General features: G+C 36.9%; 1 protein-coding gene across 2 annotated transcripts in view; it reads left to right on the forward strand.

The window, feature by feature from the left end:
* ARHGAP15 (Rho GTPase activating protein 15) overlaps window positions 1–15,923 on the forward strand; it is a 588,967-nt gene that overhangs the window by 397,266 nt on the left and 175,778 nt on the right. For both annotated transcript variants that reach the window (XM_058548899.1, XM_058548898.1), the window contains one exon: window positions 3,853–3,930. In XM_058548899.1, coding sequence (XP_058404882.1) covers window positions 3,853–3,930 — 78 coding nt within the window. The remainder of the gene's footprint in view (window positions 1–3,852; window positions 3,931–15,923) is intronic.

Raw genomic sequence — 15,923 nt, forward strand, 5'->3', positions numbered from 1 at the left:
GTTAGATTCAAATTCCATCTAATATGTTTTGCTCTACTCCCTCTTACTTTCTGGTTTCTATCTTAAGCCACAAAACAGTTTCTTTGCTGTGACTTAGTTCTACAACCACAGTGGGGGCACTGATCTGAGTTACCCTCCTGTCTCCATCCCCAGCCTTCCCTCTTTTTATCCCAAAAGAAGATCGAGTTATTAATTTAGGATGAGGCTGCTTTGTTTAAACAGTACAGTGCTTTCCAATTGCTCATGCGTAATATATCCAACCATACGGCTCTCTCAAATGTTTTTGATTACTGAACTTAAAAAAAAAAAAAAACTCTACTGAAATTTATGAAAGACCAAGGGGGCACTTCTTATGCTGTAACTTTACATTTCTATAAGAGGGAAAGGTTTTGGATACTGGGGAATTTCAACAATTAAAATTCAGTTTATAACTCTAGACAACATATGCACTTCAATAGCATATAAAATAATATTAGAAAAGGAAGAGTCCTAGCTTCAAAACAGAAATGCACTTGATTTTATATATCGTATAAAGAGATATGCATATTAAAGTGAGGCTTAAATAAGGTCCTTATTTGCAATAAAAATATGTTGGAATTAAGTAATTTCATTTACTTCTTTTTGTTTTTGGTAAGGAAAATTAGCCCTGAACTAACATCTGTTGCCAATATTACTCTTTTTGCTTGAGGAAAAGTGTCCCTAAACTAACATCTGTGCTAATCTTCCTCCACTTTATATGTGGGATGCCGCCACAGCATGGCTTGATGTGCGGTGTGTAGGTCCATGCCTGGGATCCAGACCCACAAACCCCCAGGCCACTGAAGCAGAGCGTGCAAACTTAACCATTACAACCATCAGGCCAGCCCCATAATTTCATTTACTAATGACCTCTGGTAAAGGTCCAACTAATTAGCAAAACATAACTTAGTTTGAAAAAGAAATATATAGTAAAATTTTCTCATTTTTTATTGTAATAGATGTTAATTGACATTTCATCTTTAATCGTTATTTTAAATAGGGCTAATTTGACTGATTCTTTAAAAAGCATGTTAAGATTTCTCATTTGAGGAATATAGACCTACATATTCCATTGATGTTTCTATTTTCTAAAATATCCTGTTTCTCAAATTCCTGCAGAATAACTGGTAAGTCACAGAAAAAAATCAGGATCACTTGCTTTTTTTTTTTTTTTTTTTACTGTGGTAACATTGGTTTACAACAGTATATAAATTTCAGGTGTACATCATTATTCTTCTAGTTCTGCATAGATTGCATCGTGTTCACCACCCAAATACTAATTACAATCCATCACCATACACATGTGCCTAATCATCAGGATCCCTTTCATTTGGTCAAATTTTGTTTGTTTGTTTGTGGTGGCAAGCAAAATGACATTGTTCACCATTTGTGGTTATGAATGACCGTTGGTTACTTTCAAATCCAAAACTATCACCAATGGCCCCAAACTTGCCATGATAAACATTTTTCTATAGACAATATAGAGCCACTAAAGGTGATTTTAGGGAAGAATTCCAAAATATTTTCTTTACTGGCTGCGTGTTCAGAAACATTAAATCTACACCCAAGAGATAAAACTTTGAAAGCAACACACTTACTTGAATACATAACTTTTAATATTTTTAAAATTTATCACATTATTTAAAATTTTATAGGTTAAAGCTAAGTACCAAATACTATCTAATGACAAAGCAAGGTAGAAAACAGTTAATAAATTATAAAGTTCTGAGTATATGTGCATAAACTGAAGACCAACATGATCCAATACCAAAACTAGGAATCAAATATTAGAACATTTTTAATTAAGATGATTGTCACATTTAAGTTGTCAAATGTACATTGTACTTAAAAACAAAAAAACTGGAGTACCCTTTGATTAAAGAAGCTATTTTGTGCATCGGGAAGAAAGAATGTATTTGATTTTTATAAATGTATGTGTCTTAGTCACTTTCACCACACACTAATAGGTGTCCAACCTTATCTCAATTCCTCACATATTCATAGTTCTCAGGAAAGGACAGAGACTCAGTAATTTATTATTAGATTATTCTAGAACTACAAAACTCACAGCAATTAATACATTCGCTAATAGCTATTCCATTTTAAAGATGTTATCCCAAGTTACTCTATGATTATTACATGGGAGAGTAAAAATCATAGTGAGGATGAATAGGTGGGACACAGAGGATTTTTAGGGCAGTGAAAATACTCTGTATGATACTACGATAACGGATACAAGTCATTATGCACTTGTCAAAATCCATAGAATGTACACCAAGACCAAATCATAATGTAAACAATAGACTTTGGGTGATTATGCTGTATCAATGTAGGTTCATCAGTTTTAACAAATGTATCACTCTGGTGGGGTGTGATGATGTTGATAATGGGGAAGGCTATGTACGTGTGGTGGCAGGGAGTATATGAGAAATCTCTGTACCGTCCCGTCAATTTTGCTGTAAACCTAAAACAGCCCTAAAAAATAAAGTCTTAAAAAATAATGAATGATTGTTTTGAATTATGCCAAAATATCCACGTTATGTTATTCTACCCTAACCTGCCAATTAAATATTTTGCACAGTTTCAGAAATGTTCCTACTATAAAATATAAAACAGAAATGGTAAAGCAATAGAGCTCACTGCATGTTGGTAAAGAGCTTCAAAAAGCCTTTATTCTGTTACACTATAACAATAAATTCTACCAATTTATTTAATACTTATGTTTATGAGAATTATAATGTTTAACCATGGTGCTATACCACCTTCATAGAGAAACCACTGAGATAGTGACCTCGACATTGGCTGGTAATCTCACCCAGGCATCTCTGAGGGCCTAGAGACATCAAGAAATATACACTCCTGACATTAAAATTATGTTATCAACATTTCTTACATACAATAATAGTGATTGAATGAATGTTTCTCTTTCTTTTTTCCTGTTTTTTCATATTTTTGATAACTTGGTCATGGAAATAACCAGATGCTGTAAATAAATGTGTGGAAAACAAGTGGTTGATTATCCAAATCTACTGCCAGGATAAGTTATTTTGAATTATAGATGACCGATTTTAAAATAATCTGAAATTAATTTCACCATTTTATCAAGGATTCCTTTTTATTTCTCCTTTCATAATGAAGCACCCCATTGCTTGTAATACACTAAAGATTTTCACACTGGTTATACATCTGGAATAGAATTTTCATTCTATAGTTTCAAATATCAGACCAATACATGTTATGCTATAGTGATTACTGGAAAAAGAGAATGGAATGGAATAGAATAGAATAAGAATGTGAGGGAAGGAAGAAAGGGAGAGAGTGACAAGAGAAGGGAGAAGAAGGGAGGAAAGGAGAGAGACAGGAAGGAATGAAGAAAGGAAAGAAGGAGGGAAGGAAGGAAAGAAGGAGGGAAGGAAGGAAAGAAGAAGGACTTTACAAACGCCTTGAGTTACATTATATTTCCAAAAAGGGGCAGTAATACATATACACGTGCAAGTTCTTCTTCCCAGTCCCCGCCTGTAGTTTAATTCCTGTCTTTTCCTTGGAAATGAATCACAATTATATTGTGAAATCCTGTGCTACCTACTGCTCTTCTGTGGTTCAACCAGACTCAAATTTGTTGAAGATGTAACTGTCTTTGAATTTCATGATTAGTTTACTGGGATTAAAATATTGAAGATTGCTTGGTTTAGGACATAGAAATTTGTTTTCTCTGTGAGGAACAGATATTTAGTGGTGATTTACTACTTTTTCCTTCCCATGTTTATTAACTTTTTTCTTTTACAATCTCAGTTCTCATATGAGCGAATATAAAACATGCCCTTTTGTTTTCAGGTCTAGATGTGGATGGAATATATCGAGTTAGTGGCAATCTGGCGACAATACAGAAGTTAAGATTTATCGTCAACCAAGGTAAGTGATTTCTTTACTTCAGATTTTTTTCCAGTAGTTACATTTCTACCAATGTTTCAGATTCTATGCTGTATACATTGTGAATATATAACGATAAAAGCTTTGAAAGGAGAAAGAGAAAGTTGAAGAAATCAAACAATTATCACCAGACAAGTAAAAGATAGCCAGTTTACATGGAGATAAATAGAATAGGAAGAGGGACGAACTAATAGTTTATGTGAAATAAATAATAAATGGAATATGACAAACTAAAAATGGAAAAGAGAATAATAAAAGAGTAAAAAAAAGAAAAATAGTCTAACTTTTAAAAGTATTACTGGCATATAATAGACACTTTCATATATGTTGGTAAATGAATGAATAAATGAATGATGAAAAAATTGAGTCAAAATCACAGATAGAAAAATATATAATAGATAAGTAAAAGAACTAAAAATTAGGAAATGCATATATCGCTAAATAATTTCAAATGAAAACAATAATGAGATACCACTGCACACCTACTAGAATGGCTAGAATCTAAAACATTGGCAATACCAAATGCTGGCAAGAATATGGAGCAACAGGAACTCTCATTCACTGCTGATGGAAATGCAAAATGGTACAGTTACTTTGGAAGGTAGTTTGGCAGCTTTTTACGAAAATAAACATATTTTCTTATGTTTGTATGCAGCATGGATATTCTTACCATACTATTCAGCAACTGCATTCCTTGGTATTTACCCAAATGGCTTCAAAATTTATGTCCACACAAAACCCTGCACACAAATATTTGCAGCAGCTTTATTCATAATCGATAAAACTTGAAAGCAACCAAGATGTCCTTCAATAGATGAATAGATAAACAAACCGTGGCATCTCCCTGTGATGGAATATTATTCAGTGATAGAAAGAAATGAGCCATCAAGCCACAAAAAGACTTGGAGGAGCCTTAAATAAATATTACTGACTGAAAGAAGCCAGTCTGAAAGAGCTGCATACTGTATTAGCCCAACTATATGACATTCTGGAAAAGGCAAAACTATGGAGACGGTGAAAGATGAGTGGTAGCAGAGGATTTGAGGGGAGGGAGGGATGAGTAGCTGAGCACGTTTGTCGAAGTCTATATAACGTACAATGCAAAGAGTGAAACTTAAACTATGGACTTCAGTTAATAATAATGTATCGATATTGGCTCATCAATTGTAACAATATGCCACACTAAAGCAGGATGTTAATAATAAGGGAAACTGTGGGGGGAAGGAAAATAGGGGGTATATGGGAACTCTATATTTTCTGTTCAGTTTTTCTATAAACCTAAAACTTCTCTTAAAAATACTATGAATTAAAAAATAAAAAAAAATTAGGAAAGGTTGAAGAAAAGGAGAGTAAAACATCATAAGGTGTGTTATAGATAGTTCATAGGTTTATAATCAGACATGTGGGGTAGAGCCCCTTCTCTCTCCTTGCGTCCTTGGCATCTTATTTAATCTGCCTGTGCTCTGTTTCTTATCGGTAAAGCTGGGGTGGAGGTGGGGGGTGTAAGAAATGCCTTGGAAACATTTGTGAGAGTTAAATGAGATAACATGTGGCATTCCCTTAGTAACATAACAGACTCATGGTAGCTGTTCAATACATGTAAGTTTTCCTTTCACTTAAAAACAGTCAGTGATGTGTCTGCATTCAAGAGAATGTACACACAGTCTTCCTAATCAGGCTTTCCACCTACCTTCTAGCTAGCTTCAGATCCTCTGCATTTCCTTTACAATGCATTCCTAACTGTACTCCCATATTTATATACTGCTATATTTCTTAATGTTTTGCATACTCTCTTCCTTCTACTTTCAACATCCTCCTATCTTTTTCTTCTCACCCCACATACGTAAGCTTCCTGCCTGGTAGATTTCTCTTTATTCTTCAAGGCCCAAATTATAAATCTCCTCCGGGAAGCCTGTGATATTCCTCCACTCAGATTCCTTTTTTGTGTTCGTATTTCACTGGGTAGTTGAATTTTTGTTGTTACTGCCATGGAGTTGGTCCCAACTCCTAGCCACCCTGTCTGCAGCAGAGCAGAACCCTGCCCGGTCTTTTTGCGCCATCCTCTCACCTTCTGGTGCTCTTTCAGACAATGCTCCACTGCTATTCACAGGGTTTTCATGCCCAATGTTTTCAGAAGTGGGTGACCAGGTCCTTTTTTCTAGTCTGTCTTAGTCTGGAAGCTCCATTGAAACCTGTCCACTGTGGGTGACACTGCTGGTATTTGAAATACTGGTGGCATAGCTTTCAGCATCAGTTGAATTTACAGTAGTGCATATACATCTCTTCTAAAATTCCATCTATTCAACACCCAGAGATTTAATGCCATCTTTTGGAGAGAATATTATCAAATGTACTCAGTGATTATATTTCAGAAACATTAAAATTTGAAAGTCTTGGAATAAGAAAATAGGATACTAGTTGAAAGATCTGTTCCACAAATCTTTATATGTTTAAAAAGGTAGGACTTGAATCATCCTTGTATCTTCCACCATTAGCCAGTAGTAGCCCAGCCCTGGGTCCCCGTAGAGGGAATTCTTAATAAACATTTGTTAAATAATGTATATATGTGTATATGTGCACGTGTTGCAGACGGGAGAAGTATTAATACTGAGAAACAAATTCTCCAGCAGTTCAGCTCGAGTTGAACCACCCCTTTAAGTGTTGACTGCAGTACTTTTGGCCAGTGGCTGCATGATTCTTATTTCTGAGAATCTCTATAACTGAGAACCTCCACAGCTCCGCTGGCTCACTAAGGTGAACCTTTGCCTTTCACAATCACTCTCTTTCCTGGACAAAAAAAAAAGAGCTAAGCTATACCTCATTTATTCCTATTGGCCCCATTAGACTGAACCAGAGTGCCCCCTCTGTGGGTAAAAATTGGGTAAAATCATCCCAGCCTCATTTTCATTCCTGTTTATAACCAGCTAAAATCATTCTTGCAATATATTTCATGCTGAAACCATTTCCTGATTGGGATTCTAGACAGCTGGGCAACACATTTCTTCTACAAAGAAGAATTCTCAAAACAGAAGCCACGCTAGAAACAAACACTAGTTGCATTTCCTGCCTTTAAAAAAAAATTATGCTCAGCAGTTTGAAAAAGCAAAAAAAAATCTGCAATGAAAATATGAAATCTGTCCATCTCGTCTTTTGCTATCCAAACTTCAGCGTCCTCTGAGGCTGTGTAGCTGCTCATGTTTCCATGAGAATTGACAATGTAAAGCTGGACAGGGGCCTGAGTTGGTATCTGGTAGCACAGAATTGTCAGTAAACTGTCTCCCTGGTTTATAGCACTGTCAGAATGCAACACATGCAACACAAATTATGCTACATTAGGACCTTTGATACTGGTGATTTTGTCCAAGTTGTGTTGTGGAGTTTTTTCACTTAGACGATAAAAGAAATGCATATACCAGCCTATCTCAAATTTTGCTAATCAGATTATCCTTTGAATGAAAATCTTGGAGTGGACCCATAACCTTGGTGCTAACACCATACCTTCCTCTCCATCTACACACTGGTCTCCGACAGCAGAGCTGACATGGAGGAGAATCAGTGCTGGGTACAAAGAGGCTGAATGAGTACATCGTGGCCTCCCCTCTGTGTGTGTGTGCGTGTGTGTGTGTGTGTGTGCGCGATGAAATAAAGTGGCAATGCAGTGATAATTCCGTGAAAAGCGTAGAGCAATATGTGAATGCAATGCATTCTTTTTTGTATTCAAAGACGGAACATAAATGATTTTGGCATACCCTCTTTGTATTAACACCTTTTATCTCCTTGAGTTCACATTCCACAATGTTTCCTTTTTAGAAGTTTCTAAATATATGTTTTTAAAGTGAACACGCCCTACCCACCATTAGGCTAAACAAATGAAAACTGATTTGGGGGATTTTCAAGAACAGTTCGATTGCAATTTATGTATTTCACTAAATTTCTTGAATGCTATAATCATCAGCAATTCTAAATATGCCAGTTGAATGATTCAATTTGTTTTGGTCTTCTGTTCGACTCCCTAAGTCAGTAGGAATTAGACACCCTTATTATACTTCCAGATCAGATGGCGCACAAGTTCAGTTGAAAGTGATAACTTTTGAAAAGCATTTCCTAATTATAACTAGTAATGATGATAGTAATTATTATTATTATAAAAGTAGCTAACATATTTTCATAATTTATTATCTGCCAGGTACTCTACTAAGTGCTTTACTTATGATAGCATTTCATTTAATCCATTCTACCGTTCCATAGACTAGGTACTATTATTGTTCCCATTTTAAAGATGAGGAAACTGAGACTCAGAAATGTTAAATCATGTGTTAAAGTCATACAGCATGTAAGTGAGGGAGCTGGGAATAGATCCAGGTCTCTCTGCTGAAAACCACTGCCACGACTCGGCATTTCCCATCCGTTAATTGCTGGTTACCTCCTTATGAAAGTAGAGATCAGTCTTTTTATGCTACATGCACCTATTAGTGACTTTCTGTTTACACCCGGGTTTCTGCTTTGGTAACTGACCAGTACTGCCACAGGAGTTTGGCTAAAACTGCTCAAGAAAGAGAAATGCCTGAGAAAATGCCAAACATTGCAGTCATGAAGCCTGGCACTGCCATTCTCTGCAGGGCTTTATGTATCTAAATTTGCACCAAGAAATTACTTGAGCACGTTATTCTGCTGCAGCCTTCAGGAAAGGCATCAAGGATTCTTGATTTACTGGACTTTGGGTACATTAGCGAGCATGCTCTGCCTTGTTTGTTCTATTTGGTGACAGCTTTCAATGATATTTTGCTGATGCAACTCTTCCACTCTGTGAAGACATCCCCCAGAGAAAACTGGTCCATGACCTTAGATGTCAACATGCCCTCAGCCTGTGACACTGAGTTGATTCTTCAGAATGATGTGTGACCTGATGGTTTTCTTGCATGAGGGTACTTTTGCAAAGAATAGACATCAGCATTGAGGATGCTGTGTAACTGTCTTGAGAACTTTTGACAGTGGGTCTTGGAAATCCCACCAGGCTGAATTCCCCCTCCTCCTGACATCAACACTCTGATTTGAGCTGCCCATTTAGGCTTATCGCCCAAACCCCAAATTCAGTTCAGATTCTCTTTGGTATTACTTAGGTGTTCTCTTTCACCCTTTAAAAAAGAGACAAGAAAGACTGGCATCGTTTTTGGAAAATATCAGCTATGAAGCTTCCCAAGGCCATGAACCACTGGGAGAACTATGAAGCTCTGCGGAGGAACTGACTGGGAATTTTCCAGACTGGCGTTTCTTAGTACACAGTAACAAATATTCCCTCTAACCATTTCTCTGAAGTGGAGGAAGTTACTTCTTACCAGGATTTTAGATATATTTTCCATATATAGAAAAAAAATTTAAAGGAAGATTTCTTAGGGACACACTCCTTCACTTTTTCACACCCGGAGGAACAAAATATATAAATGACATAAATCTACGTGGCCAAGAATCTTAATTGGGTATGTGGGTGTGTGTATGTGTGTGTGTGCATACGATCGCGTGTGTGTTATTTTAAATGGAAGAGGGTTTTTTCCGTTAATTTACAGTCTTGCACTTTGCATATCTTTATTCACCCAGATCTTATTGGCATAATAATCCAAATTAAATATTGGCTTAAAAAGATGAATTTGCTTATTGTGAACATGCTAAGAATAAGCTCCACTGAAAATAAACTATTAGAGAAACAATTTTGTGTTACCAACTATATCTAAACTACTTTTATATGGATTTGTACCACAAAGCAAAGCAAAGCATTAACTTTAGTAGCTATCCCTGTGCTTTTTGTATTATTTGCAGCATCAAAAATTGAATAAAAGAAGAGGAAAGAGAGAAATAATGTGAACAATTGGCAGTTTCATCCAAATAAGCAATTGGATGAAACAGAAAAAGACCTGGAAGAAGATTTTAAAACTTCTAGTTCTGTTCTTATAAAATAGCCCTTGTATCAAGTCCATTCATTTTTCTAAGTGAGTTTATATTGCCCTCTTATTATTTTTAAAACGAAGTATTTCCTTAAACCTAGTTCACTCCCACCACCAACCACAGCAACAACAAAACAAACTGTGTTATTTGCTTTATCCCATTCCGCAGGGCTGTTTTTTGGTAAGTCAAATCATTGATATTGCACCTTTCTGGCTTCCAAGTGACAAGATTATCTTTTAACAATGATTTATTTTTCCCATTAAAGCTGAAAAGATCACTTGATCATAAAAGAGCCAGACTCTAACATCGTTCAGGGCTTTGGAAACTTTCTTAGACCTCATTTTTCAGCTACATTGAGTCAGGGAGCTCAGAGACTATTGATGGCAAAACTTGTATTGCTTTCTAGCTGCTTAAGAAAATGTCGTTAGTAAAGAATGCTGAACACAGAGGTGAAAATAATAAGCTTTTAACATTCATATACGTTTTATATAGTTTTTACGTAATATCCTAATAATAACTTTATGAATACTTCCAGTCTCTAGAGTACACAAATTCTGGCTACTTATTTTAAAGCAAAATTATACCATACACTTATTGTGAATTATTTTTAGAATTCATTACACGGCAAGCAATAAGGAGCTGACCTAAGGCTGCGGTGAAACAATTAAAGGCTGAGACCATCTAGTGAGAAGAGAGTACCGGATAAGAATTGATGGAACTGCCTCTTTATCTTGATCCTGAGCTATTTGTTAGTCTAGTAGAAACTATTTTAACTTCTTTGATTCACAGACTCTTCATTTCCAAAATGGGAATAATAATGAAAATGTGAGGACTTTAAACTCTGAATCAACCAAGTAATAATTAGCATTAGCTTTAATTAAGATGACAAGCAGTTAGATGAAATCAGATCAATATTACTTAGTTTTCTTAAAAATAACATAATACTAAATATTAATAATTAAATATGGTTTTTGGCTTCCACATGATTGAATTTTCTCTGATGATAATAAGATTCATTTTCTAGGATGAAAAACCAAACATAGGAAAGCCTTGGAGATTCCCTGCTATCCAATGATTCATCTCATTACCAACCACATTCATAGAACTTCTGGGTTCCTGGACACAAAAGAGAAATTTAGTTTTATGTTATCAGTAGGCTTGTGGAAGTTTCCAGATTGCAAAAGAAAACCCTTATGTTTATAGGAGAAGGTGAATGAAGTCTACTGAAATTTTAGGCCCTACCTCAACTGTGGCTTTTACATATAGATTTGGCCATTGAGTCCAGAAATTAAATCACTCAGGGTTATAAAACTGCCAATCCCCAAGGAAACCTCCAAGGATATTTATAAAAATTCATCATCACCATCAGAATTAATAAGTAGTTATTAAAAATTAGTGGGAAAACACACTAAGCTTACTTCCACTCTAACTATGCTCTATAGCACTGGTTCCCAATCCTGACTATATTTCAGAATTGTATTGGTTATCTACTGCTGTGTAATAATATTACCACCAACTTAGCTGCTTAAAGCAACACCAAGTTATTATCTCCCAGTTTCTGTGGGTCAGACATCTGGGCGTGGATTAGCTGAATCCTCTGTAAGACTGCAATCACAGGGTCAGCCAGGAGTGGGTCCTCATCTGGAGGTTTGACTGGGGACAGGTCTGCTTCCAAGCACGCACGATTGGTGGCAGGATTTAGTTCCTTGTGGGTTGTTGGACTTAAGGCCTTAACATTACTGTTGGCCAAAGGTCTTGTGGACCTCTCCATAGGCCGTCTCACAGCATGGCAGCTTGCTTCATCAAAGCAGCAAGGGAGAGAGACTAGTAGCTAAGGCAGAAGTTATAATCCTGTGTACGATAATCATGAAAGTATGTCCCATCACCTTTGATGCATTCTGATGTTTAGAAGCAAGTCACAGCTGCTATCCATACCTTAGAGGAGGGGATGACACAAGGCATGAACACAAGGAGAGTCATCTTAAAGTCTGTCTGCCGCAAGAGTCAGGTGGGGGAGCCTTTTAAAAAATAACGATTTTGGAGCCCAGTCATAGAAACTCTGAGGTAAGAAGTCTTGAGTTTGACCTATGAGTATGTATATTAAAAGAAAAACTACCCAAGTGAGTCAAATGCCTAGGCAGGTTTGAGAAACTCTGCACAATACCCAGGTAGTTTTGTTCTGGCTATCTAGTGGAGACAGGACCTACAAGCCATAAGACATATGAGGTTTAGTGTGAGGAAAGCAGAGCTAGACTATGAACCCTTCTTTGATAACCAATTTTCTAGTGATGGGAGGTTTTCTCTTTGACTGTTGATTGATGTAATAATGTTCACTAACTTTTGTGATCTCTGAGTCATGATTTGGAGTATAACTAAAAAATGCCATGGATGTAACATGTATGTTATTAGTACAATTAAAATTACTGACATATTTTTTGCGACTGCAATTCTTTTCCAATGTTGTAGCTTCTGGAATAAATGAAAAGGAAAGATGTTTTACCTAAGGGTTTGCTAAAAAAAAAAAAACTAAGGAGTAAATAATATTAAAAACTGTAATGGAATGATGTTGATGCTGATGATAGCCAGTATTTAATTGAGAGTATACTACATGGCAGGTACACAAAGTTAAAGATATCTCCAACACTCATAAATGTTTTCAAGGTAGATCAACTTTATTATCCACATTATTCACACAAGAAAACCACAGTTCAGAAAGATTAAGTAACTTTTCTAAGGCCACAAAATTAATACATTATGAAGCCAGAAAGTGAAACCATTTAAAACTTACTCTGAAGAATATATTGCTGGTTGCTGGATTCAATTTACCATAGAGGAGGGGACAGAGAGACATTTTCTTCTTTTTAACATCAAAGAATCAAAACCACTTATTTTCATTATAAGACTATACTTTCCTGGTGTCCAGCCCGTGGAACCCTTTTATAAGAGAAAACTTCATTTTAAAATGTCCTTGTAATAAATAACCCCAACTGCCTGTGATTTCATCAAGAGTAGGAAGCTTGATTCATCTTTGTGTCCCCAACATAGCAAAGTACCTGATACTGTTTGGACTAAAGATTTGTTCCTACGAAATAAAATAAGAGAATGATGAACTTCTAATACAAACCAACTCTATACTGAATGATCTTATATGTACATTATATTAGGTTCCATTTCTTGGGTGTCTCAGTAAAGAAAACTCAGGCTATCTTTTACGTTGTATTTTCTTCCAGACCCCTATAAATTAGTGCTTAATTTTAGATCAGATAAAAGTATCATGGGACAGAAATGAAGAGTAAAGAATCCCATTTCGCTATTCGCTGCCTCAGTAAGACAAAGCTTGAGGATAAATGACTTACTGTTCCTCAACAAAGTATGCTATTAGCAAGTGGACAAGTCAGGCATAAGATCGGGAGTAGTGGTATAACTCAGCTTGCCATCTTGGCTCTCCAAAATGTTGGGAATGACTAGGTAGAGAGAAAATCGGAATTGGATAAAAGGCAATGAAACTATATTGCTTTTATTTACCCCATGCACCAAATTTTAAGTTTTGAAAGTATTTTTTTGTTTTTGTTTTCACAGGAAGCCCCTGTTACTGTTAATTACAGCTTCAATGACTCACATATATTTATATAGCATCTCTTTTCCAAGGCGCTCCATGTAGTATAGACGCATTTCCTAAAGAAGTGTACTATAGGAAAAAAAAAGTATTCTCATCACCTCAAAGCTGCTTTTGAAAAGGAAAAGTAACAGGTGCAGGGTCAGGAAGGAATTTTTTCAGGTGCCTGTGCACAGCCTGAAGATATGTGTCCAAGTTTACAAATGTAGGTGCTGAAGCAATGCTCAAATGAACATATGAATGACTTAGAGTTCAGACGTAGAGTTCAGAACCCATTCTCTTTCGTGCCCTCACATTCTTGGGCCCACTGGAGAAGGAGTGGCAGGTGTCCGTGTCGGCTTTCCTCCTCTCTGAGGGCCCCAGCACATTAGGATCAAACTGGAACTGAGAGGTGAGCTCAGTAAAATAAGATTTTGGCTTTTACATCATTAGTTCATTGACAGGCACTTAAAGAGCTCTGTATGTGCCAGGCAACATACAGGATGCTGGAAATACAGCATCATTTGACATTCTCATTGACATACAGCGTGTATCTCCAGGGATATTCCAGTTCTATAGCTAAGAATACTGGTGATTTATTCAATGTAAATTAGCGAGAAAATACTAGGATCTGCAGGCCTCCGTGTTTTCCTTTCTTCCTACCTCTCTGATATCACCATGTACCTCTAATCTCATCTCATTATTTTCCAGCGACCCTGGCTTCCTTCCTTCTTCAGACACATCGAGCTCATTTCCTCCCCAGGGCTTTGTTTTTTGTACCTGCCCACCTGAAATGTACTTCCTTCAGACCCTCACAAGACTTACTCTTCCCCACATTCAAGACACCTTCTCAGCAAGACCCTCCTCGACTAACACATCTGAAACACGCCTCCTACCCACCCAGTCACTCTGCATCCCAATATCTTGTTTTCTTTTCTCCAGAGCACACACTGTCTGAAATGACTTGCTTCTTTATTTGTTGCTTCCATGCCTGCCTTCCTCCTCTACACTGTTGCCTCTATATGAGCAAGACCTTGCCTGTTTTGTTCACATAAGTTCTTACGGCACCTGGCACAGAATAGCCTTCAGATAAATATTTGTTGAATATGAATGAATTCACAAAGTGAATTAATGAATAATGTTGGACCCCCAATGATGGTTAGGCATGGATCAAAAAGCAAACTTTTAGCTTTTAGGACCAGGAAAAAGTACATCCCCAAGAAAGAAAATCTTTGGAATTTGAGAGTATCTGTCCACCCAGTCCAATGAACCATATATTTCTTCCTACCTCTAACTTCTCACCTCCAACCTCCACCTGAGGTCATGATCTGACTATCCAACGTGGACAACATAGGAAAGACTTGGCAGAAAGTGGAGGCAGCTGTCAAACTGGAAGACAAGAGTCAGCCCTAACAGCCTGGCCCATTAGGCCAAGAACGACTGCCTAAGCAATGGATGACTCTCAAACCCAGGTGGTACTAAGACCACATTTGAGACTGTCACCTGCTTACGTGAATTTGCAGAGTGTGATCCCTTTCAGTGATGTTGTTTTTTGCCGAGGCTCTTCAAACCCCATATCAGTCGACCAAAGGGTATCTCTGTCTCAAATTGCAAATGACTGTCCTGGTCTTGCCATGCCCCAAATAAAGTAATATAATCTGTAAAGTATATGAGAAGAATCAGAAAAGGAGGAAAACTAGTTTAAGGAATAAAAGAAGGTTTTAATTTGCCTAAGGACAACTTCAAATGGGGATTTATTCATTCAAAAATATTTTTTGAAAACCTTCTATGAGCCAGGCTCTCTTCTAGGTACGGGGTGAGCCTAGGGGAATCAGGCTCTGGTGGAGTGTTTGTTTTGGTGTCAAGAGATAGATAATAAGCAAATATACAAGATGCTTCCAGATCATGTCAAGAATCAAAATAGTGACGTGATAGAGAATAGCTGATGGGAATGGGAGGTGTGGTCCTTAGATTGGATGGTCTGGGAAGCTCTCTTTGAGGAGAAGCCATCTGGGTAGAGAACTGACCTGATAGAACAGAGGGCAATATGCAAAGATATGGCTGGAATAGCAGAGCAGGCGGAGAGAAACTGGTCCCAAGGAATGAGGGCACAGAGGTCAAAGAGATGGGCAAAGCCAGACCACAGGGAAGCTCCTGCAAATCATGATAAGACATTTTGTCTTTCATTCTAAGTCATTGGGATGGAAGGGAGTGGTAATCCAAAAATGATCTGATATTTTTATCTTTTTTAAAAAAATCATCTGACTGCTATGAGAATAATAATTTGTAGAGGGCAAGAGTAAAAACAGAAGAACAGTTAGGAGGTTGTTACAGTAGTTCAGTCAGGGTATAATAATTGTGGTTGATTTATGTGAAGTAAACTGCATATTCCAATTTGTCTTATTTTCCACATGCCTTTTAAACCATTTCCTTTAGGCCA

The sequence above is a fragment of the Diceros bicornis genome, chromosome 10, assembly GCF_020826845.1.
Source record: "Diceros bicornis minor isolate mBicDic1 chromosome 10, mDicBic1.mat.cur, whole genome shotgun sequence".
NCBI classification, from domain to species: domain Eukaryota; kingdom Metazoa; phylum Chordata; class Mammalia; order Perissodactyla; family Rhinocerotidae; genus Diceros; species Diceros bicornis.